This window comes from Mixophyes fleayi, chromosome 12 (assembly GCF_038048845.1).
Source record: "Mixophyes fleayi isolate aMixFle1 chromosome 12, aMixFle1.hap1, whole genome shotgun sequence".
Taxonomy (NCBI): domain Eukaryota; kingdom Metazoa; phylum Chordata; class Amphibia; order Anura; family Limnodynastidae; genus Mixophyes; species Mixophyes fleayi.
Genome location: NC_134413.1, coordinates 43,793,222 through 43,813,674, shown reverse-complemented (window position 1 = coordinate 43,813,674; position 20,453 = coordinate 43,793,222). Strand labels below are relative to the sequence as shown.

Here is a 20,453-nt window from a genome sequence, read left to right as displayed (position 1 = left end):
CTTTATTAAAGAGGTGTTCCGGCTCCATGGCTGTCCCCAAGAGATTATATCTGACCGTGGGGTACAATTTATATCTCGATTCTGGAGGGCATTCTGCAAGGATCTTGGAATTAACCTAAAGTTTTCCTCGGGTTATCACCCACAGACGAATGGCCAGACAGAACGGGTCAATCAGGATCTTGAGATGTTCATCCGCTGCTTCTCCTCCGGCAATCAAGACGACTGGTATAATTTGCTCCCATGGGCAGAGTTCACACACAACAATCATATACATGACTCCACGGATTCCTCTCCCTTTTTTATTGTCTTTGGTGCTCATCCCATCCTTCCTGATTTCTCCCATTCCTCAGCACCTTTGGTTCCTGCAGCTCATTCTCTGGTTCGAGATCTGGCCCACATCTGGACATCTACTAAGGAAAATTTGTTGAAAGCAACTCAACGATATAAGCTAACGGCCGATCGCCACCGTAGAGTTGCTCCCATTATCCATATTGGTGACAAAGTATGGCTCTCTACACGGAACCTTAGACTTCGGGTACCCTCGATGAAATTTGCTCCACGATTCATTGGGCCATTTCCAGTTACACAAGTCATAAATCCTGTAACTTACAAATTACTCCTTCCCCCCTCTCTGAGAATCCACAATTCCTTCCATGTCTCTCTACTAAAACCTTTGGTGCTCAACAGATTCTCCCGCAAGACCTCTTCTCCTCAACCTCTTGTTACTACCACCGGTGACGAGTATGAGATCAGCCACATTCTGGATACTCGTAACATCTATGGACGTCCCCAGTACCTGGTTCACTGGAAGGGTTTCGGACCCGAGGAACGGTCGTGGGTATTTAAGGAGGATCTTCATGCCCCTCGTCTCCTGGCCAAGTTCATCAAGAAGCTATCCTCGAGGCCTGCACCTCTTCGATGGAGAGAGGAGGGGTACTGTCAGGCGCCGTCCCGCACTCTTACCTGGTGCCGGGACGGACGCCTTCTCGATCCCCGCTCGTCCCGTTGCTAGGCAACGGGACGTCACTTCCGGCCCCACAGGAGTCCCAGGTGCATGCGCCCGAACATCGCGTCTCGTTGCTAGGCAACGGAGACGCTTGCCAGCAGTTCCTGTCGGCGGTCAGATCAGCTGACCGCCGAGCTCCACTCCACCAATGACAGGGGTGGCGCCTCTATTTAAACTAGACTCTGGCATCACTAGGGTGCCAGAGTATCTAGTCTCCCAACCTGTCTCTAGGCTCCCCTGTTATTCTTATATCTATATATCTCCTGCCCGCTTCCTCCGGATTGACCTTTGCCTGTTTGACGATTCTTTGGAATCTCCCTGGTTCCTGTTACCTTATCCTGGTTCTGACTCTCGGCTTCCTGACTACCCTTCTGCCTCATCCTTCTGTACCTCGTTACCTGCACGGATTTGACCTCGGACTGTTCACTACGTTTGTTCACGTGACCTCGCTGGTGGCTACCTGGGAGAACCGCGACCGACACGTCTCAGCAGCTAAGTCCATAACTCCTTGCGGGGTTCCCTGGTGAAGACCTGGGGCGTGGATAGACTCCGCGCCTCCTTGCGTAGCAGCGCTAATACCAGCAGGTAAGGCCTTCCAATTACTTTGTTTGTGACAATGGCCCTGCTGTATTGTTTAGGGCTGAAGGGAGTGTGTTGTTGTAGAAAAGACAGCCAAATGAGAGGAGCACAGCATTGTTATAGGTAAGAGTAGTAGCTTTTGTGTGCATGTGGATTTGAATGTTGGTGGGAAGTATGAAGATAGAGAGGTTGTGATTAGGCATCAGGAAGGCCAAGTTGGAGAAACTAGAAATGGAGCACTAAAAGGAGGTGAAAAGGTCAAAGGTGTGTCCATCACAGTGGGTGGCAGATGGAGTCTACTAGGACTGACTGTCACGATTTGCGTCTGTCTGCACTACATCATCTCCTCTTTAGGTGCTGCTTTCACTATATCATATTTCTGCTTGCAAGGGGTTAAGCTCTAATCATTTGTCTTGGATCCTTTTTACCTGTGCCTGGCCTTTATAGTCTGCCTTTTTACTTCAGACTGTGTGCCAGTTCTTCAATTTGCTGCTGTTCCTGTTCTTACACTTGTACTCAATTGATATGTTACAAATGGATCTACCCATTTCTGACCATGGCTTGTTGATCATCCTACTGTGTTCTCCTTCCATGTAGTCTCCTGCTATCTCCTGTAGATTTTCCGGTGTCCAGCTTGTGTTGCAGACAACTCATATGTAAGCCTTCAGCTCCTGTCATTTATAGATTGTGCCTCTGAGGATTTTCATAAATTCAGTGTCTGCTATAACTGCACTCCATTCCTGCCATTTATTCAGTGCTGTATATGCTACCTACTGTTGCAACAACTACTGCCAATATCTGTTGCCTATTGTATCAACTACGTCTGCCATTGTATTATTGTTTTCATTGAACTCTGCATCTGTTACCTGTAGTGCTTATGGACTTATCAAATCCGTATTAACCATTGCCTGCATAAAGCTATTTACCTGTGTGATTCTTGTGTTAAATAAAGAACACTGTTTTTATTATCAGCAACTATCCATGATTTGCACACTGGGAACCCTGACATAGACTAAAGGAAGAAATATGTGAAAGATGTTTTGGGGGGTAGAGACATTGGTGTCGTCATTGGGAATGTTGTTAGGTCAAAATACAGGAAATAAGTGAGCCAGATTTGCCATGGAATTTGGAAAATGGACCTGAGAGGGAGGCTTCCAAGGCATGTTAGTACTCACAGGAGGTAAGACAGGTTGAGTGATTTCAAAATGAATAATTCATGGATGAATGCAAGATTGCTGCAAACATGCAAACAGAGCTCTCATTCCAGAATGCACAGAAAAGGGGAGCAAGGGGGGGGTGTAGAGGAGAGATATGGATTATGTTGCAGAAGATGTAAGAAATAGCTGAACAAAAAGTTTTAGGATGGAGTGAGTAGCTTGCACTTTTTGTGGGTGTCGAGAACAGAGCCTGGCCTGGGATAGACTTTTATATATATATACTTTATATAGACAAATAGAATTCAGTTTTAAAATATGCCACTTAAAATCAATAAAAGTAGTGATCAACCACATAGCATGATGAAGGGCAACTCATATGTCAAATTCAGAATTCTGCCCCACAGAGAAATTAAGTAAATGGGGATAAGCTCTACAATTACACTGTATCTGGGTGTGTTTGATATCAAAAGATGGACCAGTTCATAGGAGATTTATTAATGATAAAATTGGATCTGTGTGACATTCCACAGAAAAATTAGGTCACATAGTAGAATTGGTTAGCAAAATCAGGCAACATGCAAATGATGATTGAAAAAAGTGTCACATGCCACAACCCACTGGGGGTAGGAAGAGGTGTGGAAGTGTCTTAAGAAGGCTGAGACCAGGTGCAGCAAATTGTCAGATTTTGGGAAATCAATTCACATTGATAAGCTGTCTATCTTCCGAGCCAATTTCCCTTGGCCAGAATATACCATTTCGATGTAAGTTATACTCTTAATCTAATCCTTTTTATTTTAAACGTTTTTGCTTGTGTATTTTATGTCAATCTATGAATTGCTTATTATTTTTTATATCTGAATGCCTCGTACTTTTGTATATTAAATCTATAATTTAATACGTTGCGTTAGCCTGTTAAGAAGAAATAGCTCAACCAAGTTAACCCTTTGAAAGCCAGTGTGTGATTTGTTGATACATTTGATTAACTAGCTTAGTGTGTGCTTGCATTTACATTTGTGTAACAGTCTGGAGGTGTGAAGAGCTGACCCTTTGTTCGCTGGTGTGGGTCTTCCTAGTCTGTGAGCAGCTAGAAGCCTTGTGTGCCAGTGTGGGACAGTATATTGGGGATCCTATTGCCCGTATTCAATAGGTGGTGGCAAACCTGAAGTGTGTGAGGTGTGAGCACTGTTTGGGGGCGATTCAGTAGGTCTATCACCTGTGTGATAGGTAGAGAGAGAGACTGCAGGCTGGAATCGTGTATGAGCTCCTACAGTAAACACCCAAAGTAACCGAAGCTGGGAGCATGTTTGTGACAGTGGGTGTGGCTGGGTCCCGAGTACCGGCCGCTGCACGAGTGCTGTGGCCATCTTGGAATGGTCTCTGGCGCCAAGATGGTTAATACCTGGCGTCGGAGGGTGTTTAAATCACTAGTGCTAGGTGCTGCTTTAATGTGTTATTAATGCAAATGCCTGTTGTAAATAAAAATGTATTTTTACGTGTGCGCTGCAGGAGAGCAATACCCGACAAGGCAGCAAATGAAGGTTTAAACCCTGGTGCTAGGCATTGGGGAAAATAGAGACATGTAGTTAGGTAAAATAAAGTAATAAATGTAAAGGTGTATGTGCGTAGGCACTGCAGCGCCTGTAAGGAACCAGCATGCAGCGCTGGAAGAATTAACTCCCAACGCTAGGCGCTGGGAGTGTAAGGCAGTGTAGATATGTATATTTTAAATGGAAAATGTACAGAAAGGGAATGTGTATGTATGTATGTATGTGTAATAAAGTAAAAATGCACTTACCTAGGTCCAGCGGGAGCTGCAGGAGCAGCCCTGGATCCTTCACCCCCCTGCAGCCAGCTTTAGTTGCTGCCGGAGGGACTTCCACAGTAGCATCCTGGATGCAAGTAGATCCAGGAGGTGCAGCGCCTCTTTGAGGACCCGGGAGGCTATGTAGCTAGCTGGAGCTCAAAGAACTTCAACTAGCAACAGGGCATGGACTGCTGCCCCTGGATCTGGCTGCTCTCCCTTGGTACTATTTTCGACCAGGGGGCAGAGCCAGTCCCTGGAAGAAAGTTTAGACAGGAGATTTAAAAGATAAATGTCCAGCCTCAGACAGAACAGCACCAGGGAGGAGAGTGGACTGAACCCCCCTCTCCCTGGCAGCTCGTGGACAGGGGGGAAGTACACTGCCCCCTGCCACTAGCTTCTATGTAAAATGGTATTAACCTCTCTGGGCTAATTCAGGTGCAGGCCGCTTGAATCAGCCCAGATTGGTTAAAGGGACAGGAGACTGGATTACCTCCTGCCATGCTAAATCTCAAAAATTGTATAAAAAGAGCACTGGTTTGCTTTAAAATGTATTATTTTTCCTTCTGACCTTCTGATCACTGGTACCTTAATCCAGTGTGAATTGTCCTTATCAGGGCACTTGAGCTAATAAACATCACTTGCTTCAAGATCCTACCTTGACAACTTCTTCCTTGCTGTATTTCCTGTGACCTGCAGATTATACCCAAATCTAATCTGTTATTTGGCTGTCCTGAGGTCTGGACCTAGCTTTCCAGTATCAACACTTTGCATGCTACCTGAAGTTCCAGCCAGTGTGATAGGCCGGGTACCATCCACAGCAACCCTGATCTGAAGGCAAGAGGTCAGGGGTACCAGCCCAGGTGTACCAGCAAGGGGCTACACTAGCAGTTCTGGATGTCGCTAAGGAGTCCAGTGCTAACAGTAGTTTAAGCCCCTCCTACTGTGGTTAGAGGGCACATTTGGGATAAAGAAAGGGAATGGTGGGCAATGTAAGTCCAGCCAGGTCCCAGCAACAACAGACAGGATGGCATAGGTGGTCCATCCTGTCACAGTGGGTAATGCACCAGGGTTGGGTGACATGTCGCAGGAGCCATGAGAAGGAGCTGGGCAAAAGAAGAGGACATGCTAGAGAGGAGGGAAGTAGCTACGAGGAAATAATGGTGGGGAGATTAAATAGGATGCTGAAGAGAGAAGAGTAGTTTGGCAAGAATTGTGCTGAAAGTGAGTAGGAGAAATAGAGAAGATAAATTGTTTAGCTGCATGGTGATTGATGTGAGAGATGTGCATGAATGTGGATTAGTTGGGGTAGGTATTGAGTGAGCGAGGAGTAACAATTTATGCAGGTAGAGTTCAGTGGAGGAGGTGGAGGCATCTTTGTCCATCCCCATGTCTGGGTAATGGAGTAGGAAGCCTCCGCCGCTTGGACACAAGGTTTGGGACACAGACAGTTGAACTCAATTTTACCAGAATATAAAGTGGAAAGCTGGAGAAGTCCGCGTTCCCCTCTAGAATTAATATGTATTGTGCTGCCTATGGGAGGAGAGCGGGTGGAGGTGGGCCCCTACCCTCAAGGGTAAATGCAAGAAGGTATTTTTCCTGGCGCATTTAATTTAGGGGTTGCAGAGGAAAGTGCAAGGTGTAACCATGAATATGGCAAAAACAATGTTTATTCACAGTATTAGATAAATTAAAATATTAAAATATTAACAACCTCAATAACAGGTCTGCATCATATGTATCAAACCAGATGGACATAGAGGATGTGGCCGGCTAAATTGCAGTGATGATATATCAAACAGCAGCATATGTCTCGAATGAAAAACATTGCTAATCAAAAAAACAGCATAAAAACTCAAATATGAATAATGTGCCAATAAACAGACTGCAGTCTCTCAAATCTGTCACATAGTCCTGCTTGGTAAATAATCCAAAGCCTGCTTATATAAATCACAATGAATATGCATACAAGGGAAGGGTCATCTTATTTGGACTCCCAGTTTACAGCACGGGTGCAATATTTGATTCCTTGTATACATATTCATCCAACCTGTCCTAACACCATCATCCACTTCTACAAAAGGATATTTTGGAATGCCTGAACCTGACACGCAGCTGTTTGTTTGTTCACTGCTTGAACTTTCATTGTGATTTATATAAGGAGCCTTTGGATTATTTACCAAGCAGGACTATGTGACAGATTTGAGAGACTGCAGTCTGTTTTTTGGCACAATATTCACATTTTAGTTTTTATGCTGTTTTTTTGATTAGCAATGCTTTTCATTCGAGACATATGCTGCTGTTTGATACATCATTGCTGCAATTTAGCTGGTTACATGTTATGTGTCCATCTGGTTTGATACATATGGTGCGGACCTCTTATTGAGGTTGTTAATATTTTAATTTATCTAATACTGTGAATAAACATTGTTTTTGCCATATTCATAGTTACACCTTGCACTTACCTCTGCATCCCCTATATTAACTGTGCCAGGGAGAATACCTTTTTGCATTTTCAGTTCTACCAGAACCTGAAAAGAGATGGCAACAGCAATCACAGTTGAGCTTAGCTGGTCCAGCCAGTGAATAGAAATCTTAGCTCAATAGATCTCTCAAATAATCTTGTTTTTGGCATGAACATACGCCTCAGTGCTAGTGTGTCAGTTTCCCCATATTTTATATGCTTTATATCTGTGAGAACAAGATTATGTGGGAGGAAAAGAAATGAGACAAACTTATCTGTAGCTATGTTTAACTGTCATAAGTAAGCCAGCCAAACAGATACAGTTCTCTGAAAAGAAACCAGGAAGCTAGTTTACAAATTTGATTATCTGGTGGATAGAACAGAGGCCAGTCAACCAGGTTATTAACCTATTATAGCATATTACCAGCACATTCTATGTGCAACTGAAGAACTTCTGTCTATTTCAGTAACAACAGAGCACAAAAGGGGCAGAGAGATTGTGGGCATGTGACTGCATATATACTTTGAGAATAGCAATTGTTCTATATTATATATAACGGACAGGGGACTGTATTAAATGCAGATTATTTGGGGATATTTTATACACCATGCAAAGGGGTTGTCTAATAGTATGTATAGTCCTTAGTGCTATATAATATTGTGATCCTTAATATTAGGGGTAAGGTTGATGTAGATAATAGGTAAAATGGACCCTGGTTCCCCCTTGACTTTGTGATATATGACTTCAATGTTTTCCAGGTAGCAGATGTAAAATAAACTTGTATGTTTGGTCTTCCCACTGATTAATTTGATTTCTCCTAATGAAGCGCTTGTTCAACCCCCTCTACACTTTTATGTAACTCATGATAATAAAGGGAGATTAGTGCAATCTTTAGATATATGTTATATTAATTAACTTATGATTTCTAATTACATTTGTTTCACTGTGCATAACTGTGCACTTCCTTTAGTACTTTACCAATTTTTACAAAACTGAAACTATATTTTAAATAAAAGAAACCACCAAAGAGATCTACTCAGAAAGAAGACTAGGCGCTACGGAATCTGCTGGCGCTATATAAATAAATGTTGTTGATGATGATGATGATGATGAAGACTCAATTATACTGTTCAAACCATTCAGGACCTCATTTAGAGTGGGACGCAAAGTCCATTTAAGAAGTGTAGGAATGGGAGTGTGCCGCAGCTTGGTAGGGTATTACAAGTGGCAAGCAACCCCAGTTGCATCACACTCTTAATACCCTATGGAGCTGCGAGCAGTTCCTGCAGCTAGCTAACCACTTGCGCCACCTAATTCCTGCCGCACAGCTTTAGCCCTGTTTTGACGTGTTGCATCTGCGCCTCACTGCGACTAGGATTTATTTACATGGTCACGCCTTCACAATTCCGCGTTACTCCCATTCTCTCGTAGTGAGTCGCAAGTGTTAATTGCGTCCAAGATGCAGGCGGTTTTGGTGCTTTCTGCACATGCGTGATAGTGTTTTTTTGTTGGATGCGCCTAAAACAGACTTTGCATCCGACTCTAAATGAAGTCTTCAATGTATAGTGAGTTGGAGATCATGGAAAAGCAGTCAGGTGACATTACAACATGAGGAACATTGCTGTTACTTTTTATTCATCGCTTTCACCTCTTAATTTTTATATTTATTATTCACTCCCAATGTTTGAAAGTATTAAATATATTTGTGATTACTTATGTTGTCATTGTATTTACTTTATTCACTTGGTGGGACACATGAACATTATTTGCATTCAGTGCATTGCCTTTTCCATAGAGCAATGTTCTACAAGTATCTAAATGAAAAAAATCACATATATCTATAAACCACTAATAAAAATATTACATCATGCAGAGAACCTATAGAGGTTACAGGGAAGTCGGACACCACTATAAAACCTTATAGGGGGACATCTGGCCCTCTCATAACTTTTTGGACAACTCTGGCATTGAGAAGTCGTCCTATAATTTCTCTGACCCCCCAGAATACAAACTATCGGGGTTTCTGTTAGCAGTACAGTTATATGGAAAGGAAAGGAACATCTACATATTTAGTCTGTTTGCTCCATCTAGTTTTTGTGAATGAAGGACACTCATTTTTACAACACTGTACTACAAACATCAACTTATCACCTATTGTCACACCCGGTAATGTTGTGATTAAGCAATGGGACAGTCTGTACAAATGGAGAAGCACATTGCTGTTTTCTACATAATTGACAGCACTTTGCTCAGAAATAAATTGCATTGCATATGTAAGCAGAGTGTTGTATATTGCGTAATATGTAATCATTTGTATTACAAAATATTTTATTTAAGAAAATCCTTCCTTGTACACAATATCATGCAAATCATATGATACTGGAAGTCATATCATGTTATTGTCAATAACTCATATCAGATAGGAGTCAGATCAGAGAAAGAAACAGTTATTTCTTTCACAACATATCTGCCATGGATAATTATAGGGATCAGCAAGTTTTCTTGGTCAGCTTTGAATATATAAAGAGGGAAAATTACAGTAGATGCAGACAAAGAAAAAAGCTACAGTATCATTTGACTTGTGACTGTCAGTGGAGAGGTAAGATGACATTCTATGTCCTTTATTTGGACATTTATTTTATGGAGGGCAAACTTTAGTATAGGAATCTTTAATTTAGTTCGGTTTTTTGTCAATCCAATTAAAGAGCATATATCCAGGATTGTTTTTGTGAGTCTCAAGACTGGGGGGGGGGGAGATTTCTATAAGCAGTCACAATAAGACATTTTAGTAAATCATTTTCTTGCGCATTACAAACATTACAGTAACTAGTTTAGTGGGTATTAGTTATAAATAGAGTGAATCAATGATATATCTTATCTTTCCATTAATCCTGCTGACCTCTTTCCTAGTACAAACTATTTTTCTTAAAAATAATCAAAACAGAATTGATCGGATAGCATTGTATAATGTTCTGTGCTTAGAATATGATTGGTTAAGTTCTTGACATTTGACCCTTATGCAAACAGTGCAAATTGGCTGGCTGTTAGATGTGAACAGATGTGAACATTGCTGTATTTTAAGCTAGGAGAGTTGGACTTGTTCTTGATATATGCAAAAATTGCCTATATGAAAATAAAAAAAATATTATAATATGTATTATTTAGGGATACCACACACATTTTTATAAATGTAAAAAAACATGTTGCTTTTCTTAGAAAAGAGCTTCTTGAAACATTCCGAAATATGAATATGTAGAAGTTTTGCTAGCTTCTATATTAGAAAAAGATCTGGGGGTAAATGTATTAATGTCCGAATTCTTGAAGAATCCGGACATTAATACATTTACCCCTTGATCTGAACGTGGGGATCATGATTTATTTTAAGTCTATCAAAGGACATAAGAGCAGGTTCTGTGTGAAAGACAGCTGATAACACAGCAACAAGCTAAACTCATCTGCATAGAAAAATGGTATAGCAATGTTAACCATTTTATATTTTGTCAGTGTATGTATGTCTCATCATAGGGATCAACTTGTATTTTAAGTTTGGTGATGCTGTTTCTTTTCTCATCATTCACTAACTACTCTGAACATGATTTCTACTCAAAACATCCAGACACTGAAATTAAGTATCTATTTATCACATGTGCCTTATGGTTTCCCTCCTACAGATGAAGGTCACCTGGGTGTGTCTCTTTCTATCCATCAGCTGGACACTGGAGCTGGCTGATTCATTGGCTCTTCCACTAGATGATGTCAAAGTGGCAGATAAACAGCTTCCAGGTAACTGCTAATATATATTTCTCTCCCAGAAGAAGACAAAGGAAATATATGAAGACTGTACTATAAAGTTAACATATGTAAAGTCAGCACATACAGTATATCATATTTGTTTAATCTGTGCTTGTATCTTCTATCTATATCAATTTTCTCCTCAGGTAACTATTTTACAAATTATGTGATTCTCATCTTTATTAGATGTGTGACTATATAACTAGCTAAGTATATATTGTTCATATAACTTGAATTTTTAAGCTAAACATATTTTACAGGTTAATTTATAGTAAAACTACAATAGTAAACTACAATCAACAACAATGATTGAAAATTATTTATATAGTTGCTTGTGTGTGTACATTTAATGTTTTTGTTTCTGTGAAAAATTGCTTCTCTTGTACATAGAAAGTTTATCATGTGGTTAGTTGGTTCTTTAGGTCAGATTAAAACAGTTGTATGTGGAGGATCAAGGATGCTGACCACTTGTATGGTCAGCATAAGGGGGGAGTCCATGTTCAGGGAATGCGATCATCTAGGCAGATTTTTTTTTTAATATTCGATGTGTTGCTACAATTTCGTCCATTGTACAGACCACAGCTCTGTGTTGGGCTGGCAATATTTGGTCTGGTGGGCAATCACAAGTAAATGGCCCACACTCTTCTGCAAATATGCCGCAAAATTGTAAAACTGACATTGCTGTAAACTTGTGGGCTTGGATTGTCTAATGTGGGTGTTACATCCCCCTGTGTCTGAGCTTATCTATTATCATATCCAAGTGTACTAAAAAATAAACAAATTTGCCTTAACATTAGAACTCTCTTAAAGTGGACTTCCAATAAATACATTTCATTTTCACCCAGATAAATTTGCTGAATGGTGGCATGTAATTATGATCTCTTAAGAGTGGGTGGTACTGCGCTCTATATACTAAGTGAAATAAATGACATAATTTACCAATGTGACCAATCACTATACACCTTAATCCATAGCCTGTCATTCGATATATGTAAACATATATGTTCAGCAGCCCAAATATGGGATGCTAGGCACAATTACACAAAAATATGTCAATATGCAATTAACATATTATTAATCGATTTCTAAGTAAATGGAAGAGTTCTGATATTCAAGGTGAGGTGAAAAGTTGCCTTTCACTATAAAATATCTCTAAAATATCTCATTAGGGAGAAATCATATCCTCTTTATAGAGTAGGTACCACATCTTCGTTTTCCATGTGTGCAGATAAAAATACATATATTTTAATACCAAGATTTTATGATGATGTTCAGTGGTCAAAGTGGAAATTTGGAAGTGGCGGTATGGAAAAAGTCATGGGAATGTAAGTGAATGGAATTTAATAGTTTTACAATGAAGTAGGAGAAAGGTCGCTATAGCATACCACCGTATACACCCCCACTTCGACCACTGACCATGTTTCATAATACCAATTCTTAAGAGGGAGCTTGTGAAAATGAAACTAACATTGATATTCTTTCCATATACAGATGTTCTGAAAAGTAACAGTAATGTCCTACCAGCTGATCCTAAACGACACAATGTCGATCTGTCTAAAATCACAACACCTGAAGCACAAGCAGCTGAAACAGTGGAGAGATCTTCTCTATTGGACACTCGTCAACTTATATTTAATGACTATGTGAGCCTTAAGTGGATGGACTGGACAGGCTCTGTTCCCAGTGGTGCCGTCTCCATAAACAATCAGTATGCAGGGCGCACAGATTATGTTTGTTCTGTCCAGACCTGTGCCACAGGTTTCTACAGCTCTAGTAAGGGCTCCTATTGTTATTATTCTGATGCTGGAAGAGAATATCGTGCAACCTATTTTAAAATCCTTGTAAATGAACAGAACTTTGAGGTCATACAGTGGTTGCCTGGTTCTTATGGCTCTATCCCACCTAACCCAATTTCCAGGTGCTCAGGAATGTATGTTGGGAAAAACCAATATGGTTTAGGAAAAGTTGTTCCATCTTCTAGAGTTCTCTCTTTGCCTTTTAATGGTAATGAATATAGCTATGATTATTATGAGGCCCTTAACTTGTATACAAACTACAACACTCAAACATTAACCAGTGTATCCTACACTACAGGTCAGGCTTCTTTCTATCGGGAGGAAGTACAGGTCTTGGCCTCATTAAAGGTGATCAATAATGTTTGTAATTCATTGTCTAAATCTGTGAGCTTGAGCAAGACAACACTAACTGAGATGAATTGGGACATTGGCCGTCCAACAAACGCAGGTGTATCTACTACAATAACAGGTAGCAAACCCTCCATCTCAGGGACTTCAATTAGTTTATCAGGTACTCAGGATTTTGAGTGGAATGAAGGATCTCCCTTTACACAATCCCAACTACATTCAAGGAGTTTGTCAGTGAGGGTAAGCCCAAATAATGAATGTGAGGTTGTGTTACAGGGCAGAACCATACATACAACAATGCCATTCAGAGGTTCTCTCACCCGCTACTACCAGAATGGAGAGAAACGTTCAATCAGTATCACAGGTGTATTTACTAATGTACAAACCGATGAAGTGGCTATTGTTCTACAGGAGTGCAGGCGTATCGCCAATGCTGCGCCATGTTAGTTTAATCGTGTACTCTTACATGCAACTTGTAACAATAATATACAGTTATAATTATATCTTGAGAAAGTAAGTTTACTAGGTAATTCCTTTAAGAGATAAGAGAATGAATGTAATGAGACAGATGAGATGTTTTGTTTTAGAATTGTGCAGACTATGTGGTTAAATCTATCCTATGAGCTTAAGAATATCTGAACTGGCCTTGTATCTGTATTTGTTTTTATAACTGTAACATATACCCAGAATTAGGGTGTGTTCTTTGTATAATTATTATGTTGTTATAATGCATACATGAAACAATTTGTCTTTATAAATTATATGACATTTGGTTTAATAAGAGGGAATGTTTTGGACTGTCATATTGCACTCTGTCAGTGAGATCTCTTCCATCATATAATGTATTGTAATAAAGATACCTTCTGATCATTTAAAATGTATCTTGGACTCAAGCCCTGAATATTCTTTAACGTCTTTGTGTTTGAAGTCTGTTACAGCACACCATCAAAAACTTCTACACATAAAAAATAATTACAAAAAATCCTTATTCACCATAGAAGAAAATGGTCACATGAATGATCTTGCCGTCAAATATCAATGAGACCAGTATCAAAGAAATCAGACATTTGATCGGTTGTTAGTAATAAACCAATATCACATAGAGTATGTATATTGATGAAAATATTCAAATATCTTGTTAAGACCTACAAAATTAGACCACTCATTATTATTGTAGAAACAACAACCCAGCCATTTTTCTGCAGACCTTATAAATCATATGAATCCAAAATGCCTCATGTCGCAATAGAATCATGTCAAGACTTGATGGCTATCATTTATTAAATGTACAGCTATAGGTATATTAGCATCGGAATTTTCATTTAAAGCAACCGTCTGGAAGCACACTTCAATGTCAATGCAGTACTTTTGAAATTGCCTCTTAATTGGTCCTACCCACATAAACCACTGGGTAAAGTCATTTAAATAAATATGCACAAAAATCGGTGTTACATGTGAACGATTCACAAATAAAAATATTTTCCCCAGTTTTTCTTACATTCTAGCATGGGCTCCTCTTTTCAGCTGTTTTATTTTCACTTTCAAATCAAGCTGTTATGGCTCAAAAGGTGAATAATGTACAAAACATGTAATTTTACATCAGCAATGGCAAAAAAAACTATGATCTTATTGGTGGCCGTACATTCTGCTGTTCAACACTATCCTGGTAAAGCTAGAAGTTCTCAATAAAAATAGAGTTGATAGATATCTGAAGAGCTCCTGAATATATATATTGTGGCAAGAGCCCGCTACTGCTGAAGCACACGCGAACAACTTCTTCTTTTTATGCAGCTTTATCGTCAGGATGGTTAAAATGTATTTGACACCGTATAACTTTCACAGCAATTATGGAGACCCTAAACGCTAGCTATACATAGACCAGCTCTCTCAAGACCAGCCAGCTTCTCCAGCGTTGGTCTCCCTGACCAAATGATACAAACAAGCTTTTATACCTGATACTCCTCCCCCAGCCTTAGCTTGATGGACAGGTGACACACCCACCTTCTCTTTAAGAGAAAACGCCCATCACTGGCTCTGTTTGCACTAACAGACACACCGTCTGTTTGCTGAGAGGAAGCAGCTTTAAAATCATGTAAGTTAACCAAACTTTAAACTATATATAAGTCTTTAGCAAAATAAGTAATAAACAATGGCACTCACAGCAGTATTGTATAGAAATAATGTACAGAAAAAAGTCCACATAAACACCTCTTCCACATATGGAGGCAGCCTTCCTTAGAAATGGTGGGTAAGTCCAAGATAATAGAGTAGGTAAGGTACAGGATACGGCGCACAACGGTGTGTTACTGGGATAAGTAACCCGAATTCAGTGGAAAAATATATATAATAAAGTTCAAAATAGTTCAATGTTTCAGGCTTTCTGGACGGTCCTCTAGGACCATAGGTATAAGTCCAGTTTCGTAGACATAAAAAGACAAAATAACATGAGCATGAGATTAATGAAAGCAGTGTGTTAGTGATAGCCTATCACCATAGCGAATACACACCCGAAAAAAATGAAATATTGCTTATCTGCATAGATATATCTTATCCAGAGACTGGAACACAGCTTAATAAACGGCTGTTCTCTCAGTAATGTATATTCAGCATTCTCTCCACAGTAGTATAATCAGCAAATCTGCATGTCTGTGCTCCAGTCATACATCAGCAGCATACTGATGCGCTCATGTTATTCTGTCTTTTTATGTCTACGAAACTGGACTTATACCTATGGTCCTAGAGGACCGTCCAGAAAGCCTGAAACATTGAACTATTTTGAACTTTATTATATATATTTTTCCACTGAACTCGGGTTACTTATCCCAGTAACACACCGTTGTGTGCCGTATCCTGTACCTTACCTACTCTATACATAAGTCTTTACCTGGTTTAATCTATCTAGGTGCATAACTGCGCCAATGTTTTATTCTGCTTGTATGTTTTCTCTGCACCTTGTCAGATAAATGCATCCCTTTGTTGCAATATATATATATATATTTGTGTCCCATTATTGTACATTAATATTCCCGATATGTCTACATGATTTCCTATTGTTTCTCCTACATCTTTTTTCATGTCACTTTCATCTCACCTGCTTATATACTGTGCTTCCTTCAGTGTCTTCTTTCATTTATTTCCTTCCTTTAGGGGGTGTTCTCATAACATCAATCCCCCGACTAATACAATAGTTATGGTTCCACTTCTGGGACACCTGTCTTTTTGCCTCGGTACTGCCAGCTCCTATCTCTTCTCACACAGGTCACAGATGAGCTTGCTCTGGCACTTTAATAACACATAAGTTTTGTGCAAATCTGTCGAAACAGCTGTGAACAAAAATTTTCTTTTTGAGAACCTCTGACACTAGTCATTATTATTTATTATTGTTTATTTATGTAGAGCCAACATATCACGCAGCATTGTGCAGAGTATATTTAATCATTCACACCAGTCCCTGCCCCATTGGTGCTTACAAACTAAATTTTCCTACCACACACAGAACAGCACACTAGGGTTCATTTTTTTCAGCAGTGAATTAATCTGTCAGTATGTTTTTGGACATTGGAATTCACCACAGTAGCCGGACATAACAAACTCAAATATACAAACTACACCAAGAAGTGCCCCGTTCGAAATCAAGCACATGATCCCATCACAAATACGATCATTCATTAGGACATTCCTCTTCCATGCCAGAGAGTGAAAAACATGATTATATTTCACAGTATTCTTTACAAAATGAACTCAAAGTGCACTGCAAAAATCCTTGGGCCAATTTATTAAGGCAAGCAAAACAAAAACAATTTGCGCTTTTTTAAAAATGCACGTAAAGCGGGCATGCACATGTCTGTATTCAACTAGGAGCGGACCTGAAGATGCTTCTCTTGTTGAATACGGGTCTAGGTACACTCTGCTCTGACAAACAATATACTGCAGGATACGTCTAATACATATGTGGAATATAAAGCCACAAAGGAACTCACTGAAAACAAAACAAAAAGTATACAATGATTGTCACCTTAATAATATAATAATTAATGACAAAATTGTATAGAAAAAAATATATTTATATATATATATTTTTTTTTTTTTTTTCACTTCAAAATATTCATCATGATTTTATTATTTTCCACTGTACATAAAATACATTTTTACAGTTGCTCCTAATTACAAACAAATGTTCTAACATGCACACACAGCCGTTATTACAAGTAGTCAGCACTTACAACTGACCTGTAGCTGGTGTAAGTGATACAGCAGAAATGTACATCATGTGCTTTTGAGATGCCCATAGCTGCTGCATGCACTTGAGCTTAGCATGCCATTACTGTACATCATACTTGCCAACATTTAAAATGGTTCTTCCGGGAGCTGCCAGGGAGAGGTGGGCGTGTAGGGGGCAGGGTCCCGAAAATCGTGTCATTTTAGCCCCGCCCCGTGACGTAATGACGCAAATCGCGTCATTTTACAGCGGGGGCGGGGCCAAACGCCGCGATTCCCGGTGAATCGCGGCGTTTGAACCGAATTCTGCCCACTTCACTAGGAAGTGGGCAGATCAGGGAGATTGCCACACTCTCCCGGGAGCCCGGGAGACTCCCGCGAAAGGCGGGAGTCTCCCGGACGTTTCGGGAGAGTTGGCAAGTATGCTGTACATTGACTAGGTGCATATGCCCAGCTCCTCTACGTTCCACCCCTGAAAATGTAGGCTGCTGTAAGGGTCCTTTGCGCTCGAAGAGGAGTAGGATGTTGCTGCGTTCACTGGTTTATAATCCGGTTCTAGGCATGCGAAGAGTGATTTTACACAAAATATGGCACATATCGCCATTAACTCTCCTTAATGAATTTAGGCCCCTTGAGTTCATGGTCTTGATGGCCTTAATGGTCTGCCCAGTGCATATCAAGGCGATTACCTATTAGAGATGTCTCTGCACATTAGATCAAGAAAAAACAGAAAATATGTTGCTAGATGTAAACCCTTATTCCTGGAAGGTGAGTACATATGCTTTTAACTGCATTTTAATGGTGTTTAAAGCATAAAGGTCAGTGTTGGACCCTTGTCGCTGGGATGCAGGCTTAAATGTTTTGATCAAAACATGAACTAATACCTCATGTGTTCATTTTGCTAGACACACACACAGATATGCAGTGTTAAGGATAAGTGCTGACAAGTGTCTTTTTGTTTTCTATACATATATAGGCATTTATATTGCCACGCAGCTGGTACCATATAAAATATGGGATATGCCGAGCGCAATCTTATTTTTTCTCTGGCTTTGTATCAATATATTTAGTAAAATTTGAAGAATGGAAAAGGCTATTGTCTAAAAGAGAAAAGAGACTGTCAACTTGTGCCCTATATGAAATAATGTATTGACATCAACTACATGCAAAGAACATATATAAAATAAATAGACATGTTCTTTGCATGTAGTTGATATCAATAAAAATTTTTCACTTTGTAACATTGATTGCAGCTCTATTTTTCTCTGCCATTTATGCTATATTAATATATTATATTAGTGGTTTTTGAGCGCTGTCTTTTCTTGTAAATTTGTTAGTCAATTAAAATATATGCACAAATTGAGATGCATGACAGCGCCAAAGGTGTTATTCCACTGCTCAAAACAGAAAGAGCACAACCCATAAAACTGACTCTGCCACAGCTCCTCCACCAAACAACAACTTGACCCAACCCAGGCAGACCTAAATGCAGCATACTAATACAAATATAACCACAAGTAAAGATGCTCAAGTCGATCACATAATGTTTCTTGATCTGGTTTGACATATATGCACAAAAATGAGGATTCCTGGGAATTTCTTTATTTTGACTGATCAATAAAATAGGGGTAATTGCAATAACGTTGAACAGGTATCACCATCTTCGAATTGGTTTGAGGCGAACACCGACGTGCATTTCGCATATTCGCTTTAACAAGGCTAACCCATGAGAACCAATGGCAGTGCTTTTAAAGGGAAGAGACAACCCCTGTGATTACAATATAATTGTTCAGCCAATCAGATATCCTGATTATCGGAGAATATCACTGAGGATTGACAGCTGTTTGGAATTATCCTGAAGCTGAGAGTGAAATTCCCACCTAGCCAAAAAATAACTGTTTAACAAAACAGGTTAATATAACATATATGTATCCCTTGGATCTACAGGTAAATCAAATATCTCTGATGAATTGGTCCAGGTAAATAAACGGACCCCCATTGTGATAAATACTCTAGGCAATAAAAAATGAAAAATTAATAATAAAGATAAATATAAAAAATCTTATACATCATCATCATCATCACCATTTATTTATATAGCGTCACTAATTCCGCAGCGCTGTACAGAGAACTCACTCACATCAGTCCCTGCCCCATTGGGGCTTACAGTCTAAATTCCCTAACATATACACAGACACACAGAGAGGGAGAGACTAGGGTCAATTTGTTAGCAGCCAATTAACCTACCAGTATGTTTTTGAATACACAAATTCAAATGAAAAAAAAAATCTAACCATGATGGTGCTAAAGTATGAGTAATAATGATTAATCAACCCTATGAAAATTATTATGAAAGCTGAAAAGCAATGCCCTATAAGTGAGATAAGAAGTGTAGGATAAGGTGAACATTGAGGATGTGTTCAGCTGTAAACATATGAATAGAAATTTGTAAGAAGCGAAAAATGGGTGAAGTGAGAGTGAAATAGTATAAAAATGCTAAATATAAAGAAGAAATAAATAAATTGGTGAAGTGATATGGAAGAAAAAATATGAGCTTAAGCAGCAAGTGAAATAAGTGTGGAAAACTAGTGAATTAATAATATAGGGGCGCGGTAATTATTAGGGAGGAATAATATATTTATATAAAGATTAGCTCATATTTAATATAATCCTAAATCCTAGCCATTGGTACCTGGAATAGAAATGAGATATTAAAAGTACTATTATTTAATAGAAGTTATCAGTGAAATGCCCATATATTTTCACAATCACCATCTACACAAACACCAAGTAGTTAATATGATCATTCAATCCATTCGGTATCAAGCTATTCATAAGGAATATTATTTTGGACTCCCTTTTTAATGGCTCTTGTTGTAAATCCGCTCCTCTGATACCGAGGGTAATTTTTTCCATAACAAACGCTCTCAAAGTGTCAGGATTGCCTTCATGATGTGTTAAAAAATGTTTGACTACTGTCGCAAGCGGTTTAAATTTGTTTATATCACTCAGAGCATTTCTGATATTACGAACATGCTCTAGTAATCGCGTTTTAAATGGTCTTGTAGTCATGCCAATATATTTCAAGTCACATGGACAGACCAGACAATACATAACTCCTGTTGAGCTGCAATTCACAAACTCTTTGATTTTCCAAATCTTGTGGAATCTATCCATTTCCACTGTATACTTGCAAGCTTTGCACCTACCACATTTGTGGAAACCAGTAATAGACTTGGATGTTTTGTGTTTGTTGATAAAATGACTATGGACCAGATGATCATTCAAGTT

At 39.3% G+C, this 20,453-nt stretch overlaps 1 protein-coding gene across 1 annotated transcript; it reads left to right on the top strand.

Moving 5' to 3' along the window:
• The first annotated feature begins 9,541 nt into the window (after positions 1–9,541).
• On the top strand, positions 9,542–13,825 carry LOC142108444 (natterin-4-like). Its single transcript, XM_075192086.1, has 3 exons — positions 9,542–9,607; positions 10,680–10,791; positions 12,292–13,825. The coding sequence occupies exons 2-3, from the start codon at positions 10,680–10,682 to the stop codon at positions 13,389–13,391; spliced, it is 1,212 nt and encodes a 403-aa protein (XP_075048187.1). The 5' UTR covers positions 9,542–9,607; the 3' UTR covers positions 13,392–13,825.
• Positions 13,826–20,453: the final 6,628 nt, after the last annotated feature.

Excerpts from the sequence above, each read along its gene's own strand:
- LOC142108444 (XM_075192086.1), top strand. The coding sequence starts at position 10,680 with ATGAAGGTCACCTGGGTGTGTCTCTTTCTATCCATCAGCTGGACACTG. Across the intron at positions 10,792-12,291 it reads GGCAGATAAACAGCTTCCAG|ATGTTCTGAAAAGTAACAGT; the intron begins GTAACTGCTAAT and ends TTCCATATACAG.